The 11,157-nt window shown below is 36.0% G+C and overlaps 1 protein-coding gene across 1 annotated transcript; it reads left to right on the top strand.

The window, feature by feature from the left end:
- The first annotated feature begins 2,191 nt into the window (after positions 1–2,191).
- Positions 2,192–7,147, top strand: LOC109086639 (endothelial lipase-like). The gene is made up of 10 exons (XM_042729952.1): positions 2,192–2,470; positions 3,830–4,008; positions 4,269–4,448; positions 4,868–4,976; positions 5,082–5,306; positions 5,394–5,636; positions 5,725–5,845; positions 5,971–6,195; positions 6,308–6,403; positions 6,495–7,147. Exons 1-10 carry the CDS (start codon positions 2,365–2,367, stop codon positions 6,505–6,507), a joined length of 1,497 nt encoding a protein of 498 aa, XP_042585886.1. The 5' UTR covers positions 2,192–2,364; the 3' UTR covers positions 6,508–7,147.
- The last annotated feature ends 4,010 nt before the right edge of the window (positions 7,148–11,157 follow it).

Below are 11,157 nucleotides of genomic sequence, written 5' to 3'. Positions count from 1 at the left end.
ATATAATCTCTGAATAATATTCTAACCCAATTTATTGAAGTTCTTAAACTAATGCAGTTATTCAAAGTTAGTTTTGGAGCTCATTTCAGCCTTACTTAGATTAATTTATAATTATGCTGTATACTTTATTTGTAATTATAAAAAAACAAACGTCTTTGAGTTTTTAAAATCTTATTGATTTCCGTAACATGGAAATCCACTATTTTATAATTCACCCAGATTGCCAGGGTTTTCCATGACAGTTGGAAACCTGTATCATTTTACCTAAACTTTAACTCTTTTCTATTGCTTTCTTGTAAGCACTAGTTTTTTCTTCAGGGAATGCAAATCTGGATTGTATTATGTGTTGAAATTCAATAGGCCTACAGTGTTCGCTTTCCAGGCCATTTACCAAAGTGTAACATCCTGGAACAAAAGGATTAGACACTTTTAGAAGTAACATAGCAGTGCCAACTACACAAGACTTTAAAAAAAAAAGTGAAAAATGGAACAAATGAGTTTTGTTATGGTCTACTATGCTACGGTTGTCATTCTATGACCTATAAAACTAACCCAAATATATTCTTACCTAACCCAGGGCAGAAACAAATGGGCCAGATTCACAGCTGACACATTCTATAAGCTTGTATGAGATACCAGTAAGCCCACTGGACACCTGTGGCAGAAAATGCTATATATCAGAGTATGTACACGTGTGGGTTTTTTTCTAAATGATTCCATGTCCTGATCATTTGATTATACACTAAAAGTAAGTTACTAGGTCAATGTTTTTGATGTCCAAATGTTCTTCTATGACAGAGAAGGTGGCTGATGAATAATGTGTATTTGTTAAGCTCTATTTAGTATGCAGCCCTTGTCTTCTATGCACAGGCTTCATCAGGGCGTTTTCTAAAAGAGAATCCACTAAATGGAAGGAGGGGGCCAAGGTTTTTCTATATGACCCACTTGGATTTCACCAACATCCAAGTCTGTTCGAATTTTATGTTTTTCTAAGACACAGTTGGTCTTCTCGACACTTCTGACCAATGCCTTCTGGCAAACAAATTGATGTTGTTGGTCTAGCTTTTTATATTTATTCACAGAAACTTTTGGTCTTGATTAGGAAATTGATATGTTAGCCTAAACAACAAAGAAAAGTCACATTGCCCAGTGACTGTATATTTGGAAATTTCAAAAATAGGCCTATTGCTCATGTGCATATTCAGTTTATGTATAAAACAAATCTATCCACGCAGTTTTGTCCAGCAGTCAGTCAGTTTAATCATTGCATTTGACTTTCTAGGTACATGTGTACCAATTAAAAACTAAATTCCATGCAGTTTACATTTAGTCTAAAGGTCCCTATCAGTTTCAATTGTTTGAGTGTAAAGCTGTTTTATTTTGGATAAGAACAGTTTCACTTCTACAAGACTTTATGCTCCAGTGAATTTCTCAAAGTAGGTTTGTTTTTCAAATTCTCTATATAAAACATACTTTGTAGTTTTGCCAAATATATAATATATATATATATATATATATAATATATATATATATATATATATATATATATATATATATATATATATATATATATTATTATATATATATAATGAACATTTATTGACCAAGAGGAAAAAAGAGAGAGACAGAGAGACAATTCCTTTAATACACATTGGCCTCATAGTGTCCCATTCCCATAATTGTAACACTGTTTTATTTGAAAAGATGAAATACTACGCAGTGTTAATGCTGAAATGTTTAATTTGATAACATTTCATCTTCTCAAAATGAACTGTAGGGGACTTAAGCTCCTGTTACAATTATTATTATTATTTTTTTTTTTTGTAAAAACAAAAAAAAGTAAAACCAATAAAGCAACCATTTATACAAAACCTAAGGAGCCCCGTCTACCCTACATTGCAAAATGTGAACAACAGTTACCCCAAAAGACCCATGTGTTCGCATCTTTAACATACAAGCGCCCCATGTTTGTGTATTTGTGTATAAACCCAGTCACTGGCTCGTTAACCTTTGGGATGCTCCGTGCATCAGTGTGCTCGAGCGCGGGGAGCATAGGGTTAACAGCAGCGTGAGAATTGTTCCAGTCTTCTACAACTCATTCAAACGTATATGTGTCACGCCCTCGAAAGAAGTTCCAGGGGCTTGACCAATTAGAAAGAAAGAATTTCGTCGTAGATATCTGCCGATGGTCAGATGACTGAAAAAAAAAACTATTTAAAACTCTAATGAGCAACCTGATACAGGTTCAATATTGGGATCATACACTTGCCTGACACCTCTTAGTGAAGGATTAATACGTAAAACTTCCTCAGTTACTCCAGTTTGTCAAAAGAACAACGAAACTATTTTAAATCCCTAAACATTATGGTAGAAAAATCAATAAGAATTGCACTTTGCTCGTTATGTTTTATCTTGTGCCATTCATTCAGTGCCTTAGCCGCTGCTCCCGACGAGAACACGCAACTGAAAGGTAAGGAAATTATCTTTAGTTTGTTAACTAATTGCTGTTTAATGCTTTTAAATGAAGTAAGTGGTTACTTTAGTGTGCAAAATCCCTAAATCATTTATAGTTTTACTCGTATCTGTTTACAATCGTTCTTTTCACGAACAATGGCTAACAATAACTCCGATTTCATTCAAACTCTGAGAATCACGTCTCACATTCTCACGTTCTCACTACGACTACGTTAAGGAACCTGTCAAAGAAAAACACCAAAAATTAATGACTTGAAAGTTAAAATGTCCCCTTTCTTGACGTGTCAGCGACTCACAGAAGTAAAAACCGGATAATCTACTTTGTCTCGGATGTGCCTTTTAAACTAACGTTACCGCCCAGAGAAGTCCACGTTTTATCACCGATCTGGACTGCCGCGTTGTCGACCGCAGTGACTTTGTGGTGAAAGTTATTTGACTTTTGAACGACTTTTGAGGGAATTTTAAAAATAAGCAATAATTATTGTAACGTTTGTGAAAAATAAAGGTTTGGAATACCGGGCATTACTGTTACAGAATTTGTTAAAACGTTTGTTATTCTGTGTTTAGCTCAATTTGATATACTATTCACACATATATTTGTTCCCAATTAGTTTAGGAAACAAAATTTTCAGTTGAAACATGCCCGTTTACACTTTTATTTTCATTGGTAATCAAATATATATTTTTTCCATCACCCGCTGCGTGATGTAAGCGAAACATATTAAACCACAAACATTGTAATCCAAATCAAACAAAACTGAAATAAACTATTATAGAGCAAATACACAACACAACTCTAAATACATAAGACTGTATGCATTAATCCTATTTATTTATTTATTTATTTATTTATTTTTATTATTATTATTATTATTATTATTATTATTATTATTATTATATTTTTTTTTTTTTTTTTTTTTTTTTTTTTTTTACAAAGACCTAACATTTGTCAGGATGGTTTTTATTTGATTTCTCCTTTTATAATTTGTTAAACTCATGGTGTTGCATGCTACCAAGTTTTTCCTTACTTGGGTTGAAAAGTCTCAGGTTTCTTCCACTTGAAAGTGTGCAGACTGTTTGTAAACTCAAATTAAGACTGTTTGGCATTCCTGTAATTCCTGTAACTGGTTCATTAGAAAAGTGTTCTGCATCTTTCTCTCTCTACAGTAGCTCGATTGTTCAAGCTAGTCATTAACAAGATGTTGTCACAAGGCTTACCATGCATAAACTCAGCCTCAACACCTTATAAAACAGTTAAGCGCTTTGAAATGCCCCAAGCACCTGGTCTTACCAAAATTTTATGTAGAGATTGGGATTTGCATAAATGTATTCATGGTTTTGCTATTTATTCAAGATGAGGACAGCTTCACAGTGGATCCAGTGCTACTTCATGACCAAATCAAGTACAACATGCGAAAGTCTTTGGATCTTGATGACGACGGCTGTTACCTCCAACCTGGGAAAAAGGAAAGCATTGAGGAGTGTGGCTTCAATACCACAGTCAAGACCATTCTGATCATCCACGGCTGGACGGTGAGATATTCCAGATAATCATGTGGCTAGTTTTAATATTTGGTTTGACTTTTAAAGAATTCAACACTCATAGCCTTTGAATCTTCAGAAGGTTCCTCACATTGTGTCTTTGATGCAATGCTTGGAGTTATCCAGAAATAGTGTAACAACCAAAATGTTCTTTCTTCACATCTCAGATGGGAAGCAAATATTAGGGTTTCACATATGATTGCTGGAACTTTGCTGGTTGGGTTTGGTAAAGGGTGTGGTATCTTTCACAGATGAGTGGGATGTTTGAGAGCTGGATGCACAAGCTGGTGGCTGCTGTTCAGAGACGAGAGTCGGAGGCAAATGTGGTGGTGGTCGACTGGCTGGGCCTGGCACACCAGCTTTACCCTGATGCCGTTAACCATACCCACCAGGTTGGGCAGAGCATTGCAACCCTTTTGGACTGGCTCCAGGTACGTCTACATAATACATCCCACTGGGTGTGTTTGTTTCTCTTTGTGGGTGTTTGAGAGAACTGGCAACCGTGAAAACTCTGCTTGTGGCCTCGGACATTGGGTCTTTGTTGGTGTTATTCATCTTTTCTCAGTACAGCAGATGTCCTGGCGAAGTACAATTAGTTTTTTCCGTTGTTTGAGATGTCAGGAGTTTGCCAAAGGCATTGTGGGTATTCTCATGGAACAATAAATATTCATGCATCGTAGCTGGGTTCCTTAGACCCTGAAGGTCTTTTTATACGGGAAAGATGCAAGCAGTGTAAATGAGCAGCTGAGCATATTAGCCCCCCACATTCACACAAGGATGCCCAGCTGGCACTGAGCATGTTACAGCAACGACGTGACCTCATGATCTAATGTTTGTCTGTTTTTGATAGGAAGAAGTGCAGCTACAACTTGAGGATGTGCATATGATTGGATACAGTCTTGGTGCTCATGTTGCTGGATATGCTGGAACTTTTGTAAAAGGAATTGGACGTATAACAGGTGAGATTTAGATTTATGTTGGACACTGATTGTTGAAACGAAGAAACTGCTCCGTCTTTTTGCACACATGAAGGCCAACTCCAAACATCTGTTCTTTTTGAATAGGTTTAGACCCAGCTGGCCCCATGTTCGAGGGGGCAGAGTCCCACAAGAGGCTTTCTCCAGATGATGCGGACTTTGTCGACGTCCTGCACACATACACACGGGGAGCTTTGGGCGTCAGTATTGGGATCCAGGAACCTATTGGGCACATAGATATTTATCCCAATGGTGGGGATGTACAACCAGGCTGTTCCTTAGGAGATGTGCTGTCCACTGCTGCTGCAGGAAGTGAGTGCTTTAATTATTCTTTTTTTTTTATTGTTTTACAAAATTCCAGCTCTTACATTTTACCAAATCTGTCATGTCACCACACAGACTTTGTGGAAGTCATGAAGTGCGAACATGAGCGGGCAGTGCATCTCTTCGTGGACTCCCTCATGAACAAGGACCATGTGAGCTATGCTTTTCAATGTACGGGCCCTGATCGTTTCAAGAAGGGCATTTGCTTAAGCTGCAGGAAGAACCGCTGCAACAGCATCGGTTACAACGCCAAGAAAATGCGCACAAGGAGAAACAGCAAAATGTACCTGAAGACTCGCGCAGACACACCTTTTGGCGGTAAGTAATTATAGCCTCTTTTGTTTTCGGATTCAAATGCTGTCATGAGGAGTCACTAAAATGTGGTTGTTTGCCCAATCCTCTCCAGGTTACCACTATCAGATGAAGATGCATGTTTTTGACAGGAAGAAAGCAGATGATGCAGATCCTACTTTCTACGTCAAACTATACGGATCCCATAATGATACCGAAGACGTCAGTGTAGACATGTAAGCACCTCATGATTGAGATTTCCAGTATATTCTCCTGTTTACTGCTAAACATTATTTGTATGGGTTCTTTTGAAGATTAAAATAATTTTTGAAGACCTGACCCGGCTTCTCTGTTTTCACAGTGCTGATGGAGTTGGTCTAAACCTCACAAACACATTTCTCGTCTTCACGGAAGAGGACATTGGTGAGCTGCTGAAGATTTCTCTTCGCTGGGAAGGCCCTTCTGATTCTTGGTCATCTGTGCTGAAACACCTCAGGTCATCGTTCTGGTCATGGTCAAGTTCACAGAACAAAAAAGTTCTGGAGGTTCGAAGGATCAGAGTCAAAGCAGGAGAAACGCAGAAGAAGTAAGTGCTGTTTTGGCACTTATTGGTTGTGGATTGACTCATTATTTTTTTTTTTTTTTTTTTTACATTTTTCATTAACTGATTGTTTAATGTCACAATATTTGATTCACAGGTTCACCTTCTGTGCTGAAAAGACTGAGATATCACCTGGGCAAGAAGTTACATTTCTTAAATGCCGTGATGGCTGGGAAGTGAAACCTAGAAAACGGTATGTGTGTATGTGTATCTATTATTTATTTATAATTTTATTCATTGTGCTGTTCATTTATTTATTTGCCTTTTTGTTTATTTATTTGCAGACTGCATTACTGAGAGGAAGCGCTGTTACCTAGGGACCCAAGGCGGTGAAGGGCCTGAGCACTTTTGTTTGTTTTGGTACACATTAGGTGGGATAATGCACCATATTTGTTTGGATGGATAGAACACAACTTGTGCTGCTCGGATGGGTGATGATGACTGGTTACTGGACTTGCTCAGGACATTTTCTTCTACCGTTGTGAAGTTCTGAATTGTTTGAGATTCTTTTGATACTATTTGTATGTTTTCTACTGTCGCGCTCAAAATGTCTGTTTTGTGGATCTCTGACTTTTCCTCAACAACGCAATACTCGTTATATATATTTTTGTACGTTTTTAATTTATGAAGGAAAAAAGCACTGTAAAACCAAGCTTATTTATCAACCTAATGCACACCTTGTACCAAGGCATAAATTAATTCTCTCCCAAGTTACCTGGTGACCACTTTTACGTGTGTATGTGTCTGTGGATTTCAACAGGAAGAAGGTTTTTATGTGAATTCACAGTATTATTTAAAATCAGAAGAATGGAGAGAACCGCTCTATTTGTCTTCATAAAATGGTGCACATTTTGTGCCTTGTTCTGTACATGTTTTATGTATATAATGTGTATATAAAACCTAATAATAATTTGTAATAAAATTACTTTGGATTCCACTGCGTCATGATGCATTTTATTAACAGAAAAGATTGTGTAGTATTAATACTACTATTCATTGTGAGTAGTTGAATGCTGATTTAATATAACTTTAGCTGATTTGTATTTGTGTAACTTGAGAAGGTTCGAAAAATGCTTCAAATATGAGTCCTTCAGTTTATTTGCTTAAGGAAGAGTTTTGCAAAGGAAATGATAGTGAGACGTGTCTTAGCAACTTCAGTTGTGAATCATCTCATGCCATTCCAAACCGGTATGACTGACTTTCTTCTGTGGAACACAAAATGATAAATTAAGGCTTTGCTAGTTGCTCTTTGCAGGTGCAATGAGTGTGGATTGAAGCTTTCAAAAAGATGCACAAGCATCATAAAAGTGTCACAAACTTGGTTCAAATTCACTTTTCTGCTGTATATTCAAAGGCTGCATCTAAAACTGCATAGCAGATGAAAATGGACACAGTAGGCTACCTTTACTATCCCATGAAGCAACTGTAGAGAAGTTGCACATTTGACAAATGTAGTGCTTATGAAATCTTTTCACACTGTACAGAACTTACTTTTTTTAACCATCGTTAAGTAGTTATTTATTCGAAAGAAGTAACTACTCAGAGTGTGTGCGATTTTGGGTGTAGCCAAAGTCTCTTGAGGACGGGGAGGCAAACCAGAAACAAATCACTCAGACCAGATGTGTGAACTGGATCAGTCCTGAACAGCTCTAATTCAAAAGAATGATTTGTTTATGACTCAAACAATGCATTTATGATGCTTTAACATCCTTTTAAAAAAATAAAAATAAGAAGAACCTATTGACTATACTCATCAATATTTCTACTTCCATTAAACTATGTCATACATATTAGGAAAAACATTTCTAGTGTTACTAAAAATGTCCTTATTTTCAGATGAGTAAGCTTGAAACTTCTTGGAGTGCCATGTGTGTGTATCGGTCTGTTTGCATGTGCTGTTTCAGAAATGTATTTAAAACGTGTGTGTTTACCTGACCATTTTTGTACTTCTGGTGACAAACCTCTTAAAATGTTGAAATCTTCCAGAACATTTGTCAGTTTCTAGTGTAAAGGCAAAGAGGTGGCAGACAGAATGAGATAACAAGAGACAGGAAATAGCTGGTTTCTGACACAGTGGTTCCAGTGGATTACTACAATATAAGAACATAATGCATCTCCAAAAAAAAGAGTGTGCTTGATTTATATCAATGTATAACTATGGCTATTCCTATGCTAATTAACTCTAATTCATCTAATCATTAATTTATTTTCAGGGACATTTGACTAAAATAAGAATAAAATAGAATCTAGAGAAAAATATATTATAAATGATATTAAATATGGATATAAAATAATAGAAGACATTTTTGACCTCACATTTTAGCATTTCTATCACTGCTTCAAATATTAAACGATATTAACCCATTATTCACAGTCAGTCATAAGTCATAATTCTCATCCATAACTCATAGTCATAAATCACAAAGCTAAAATAGTTGGCTGATCCCTGCCTTGCCCTCATAGTGTATCTGCAAAAACCCTATTTAACAAACATATATAAATATACCTGACTTTTACATATTATCTTTTTCTTAATCAGTTAGCATTAAAAACATAATGTCACATGTTCTGTCTCATACATGTGTTTACAAACATAAATGGACCCAGTCATGTGACTCCACTCCCCTAAGCATGCCTACATACAGTATCTACGTATATTGGCAAACACGCAACTCACTGTGACTCATAAAGCAGTGCACATGCCACAGATGTCAGAACAATGTCAAACAATTTCCAGCACCTTTAAAATAAAGCTTGAACTTCCTGTTGTAATTGTTGGCGGTGCTCTTGTGATTATGTAGCCTATACTCTGTGAGCAGAACAGAGACTGCTCCGGTGATTGGACCCTTTGATGACAGACTCTGGACTGTGCAGAATGTTCCATTCAACCTTCTACGAATCCATTGGTACGTCATGCAGTAGACTGTTGTGCAAACACAGCCAGAGAAGGTTGTTCAACTGTGTGCAGCAGAACTGATCTGCCAAGAATATCAGCCAAGTGGAAATACCTGTTCTCATTGCTGTTCAAACCCATAAATGTGTATGCAATACTGACTGGTTGTAATGATACTCAAGTAACTATTAAGACACAATGCACTCAACTTAATATAGCTTGGTTGCTGAGTAACATATATATAAAATTAAATCTTTGAAAATTAAAAATCTATTAAAACATTTGTCACATAAACATAAATATATATTTCTCTATCTATCTTTCTTTTTATTTTATTATTATTATTATTTTGTACAGTGGCCCCAAAATGTGCTTTTGGAAAGTCAAAAAATTCCAATGAATCAGAAATTTAATTAACTTCAATCATTTAATGAATCAGAAAGAATCAAGACAGAAAAAATTATTGTCAACCAACGAAGAACTGAAGGATGATTCGTCTTCTTTATATCTTACAGATATTAAAGTGCCAAATGAAATTTCCACCAAAGACTTTTCACATACAGTAGCACAACATTTAATTAGGTGAGATGCTGCTTATCACCTCATTCAGTTGTGAACGAGGTGATAAGACAAAGGAAATAGCTGTTATCTGACAAGTGGCTTCACCTTTCTGATAAGAATGATACGTTGCATCATTCACATGAATTCTATCTCCACATGATTTACATGCCATCATTTATTTAAAACTATAACATTTCCAATGCCTTTTGAGTTGATTTTATTTAATAATTAATTTTAGCTGCTTTTTTTTTTTATAAATAAATAAATAAAATCAGTTCATTGAAATGTATTCATTATATTCATTACAGTGTCTAAACAGATCATTAGACTGGCCTAGAAAATAATGTTATGAAATACATGAAATGTTGGATAACAGATGAAGAAGTCAACCCACTGTTGAGCTTTAGTACTCTCTGTTGAAACACTGATTGAAAAATGAAATATAAGACTTCTGGAGAAATTTATTATTTTCTAGAAGGGGCTGAACTTTCATCACACTTACACTATCATTATGTTTTTATTGGCAGTCACTTTATTATTACTACAGTTTTTTTTTTTTTTCAATTGCTAACATCCCTTTGTCCAATCTGTAGTCACATTTGCAATCTAATGGTGCAATGATGGTATGGTATGTTGTGACCATACCATTACAAACATCCCTTTTTGTTTTCTGTAGTTATTTTTTCAATTTAATGGTTTTATGATGTTATTGAATTTTATTTGCACACAAGCTTACCCCATACCAAAATCATGGATCTTTCTTATCTTTTTTTTACAAATGCTTAAACACAGCATGTCAGAAATGAAGACCTAATGTTCCAAACTTTAAATATAGTGTAAATCCTCTACTTCTGCAACCACAGCAGCTTAAAAGAGCTGATAATAATTATTTTAATTACTAATAATTGAGAAATAGCTGATTCCAATCTTAATGTATAATTCCAAGTCTTTCCATTACATGGCCATGCACAATAAAAAGGCACTCTCTAGATTGGTTTTGTTCAAAACAATACAGAACAACACAGAGAAGCAGAAAAAAGAAAGAAAATGTCTAGAGGAGGGAGAGTTGGACAAGGGGGAGAAATAGTTTAGCAAGGAAAAGGACTAGTTGGAAGAAAGTATATGTATAGTGGAGGGAGGGTTGGGATAGTTGGACCAGGACTGTCTGGTTTGGTTCAGCTAAATCAGACATCAAGAGACGACAGTTAGGACTGCTGAGAGGATTATTGGTGCCCCCTGCCCAACCACCAAGGTCTTTACACCTCCAGAGTGAGGAAAAGGGTTAAGAAACACACTTTTGGACCCCACACACCCAGCCCACTCTCTCTTTTCGAACTGCTATCTTCTAGTCTGCGCTACAGAGCATCCAGTACCAGAACAGCCAGGCACAAGAACAGTTTTTCCTGCAGGCTAAGCCTTAACAATTAAAAGATTCATAACAATGTATTTTCCATCATAACTCACACATTTATACATAGAAAACTGAAAATTGT

This window comes from Cyprinus carpio, chromosome B8 (genome assembly GCF_018340385.1).
Source record: "Cyprinus carpio isolate SPL01 chromosome B8, ASM1834038v1, whole genome shotgun sequence".
Classification (NCBI taxonomy): domain Eukaryota; kingdom Metazoa; phylum Chordata; class Actinopteri; order Cypriniformes; family Cyprinidae; genus Cyprinus; species Cyprinus carpio.
The sequence above is the reverse complement of the archived record's forward strand: the minus strand, read 5'-3'. Positions and strand labels throughout refer to the sequence as shown.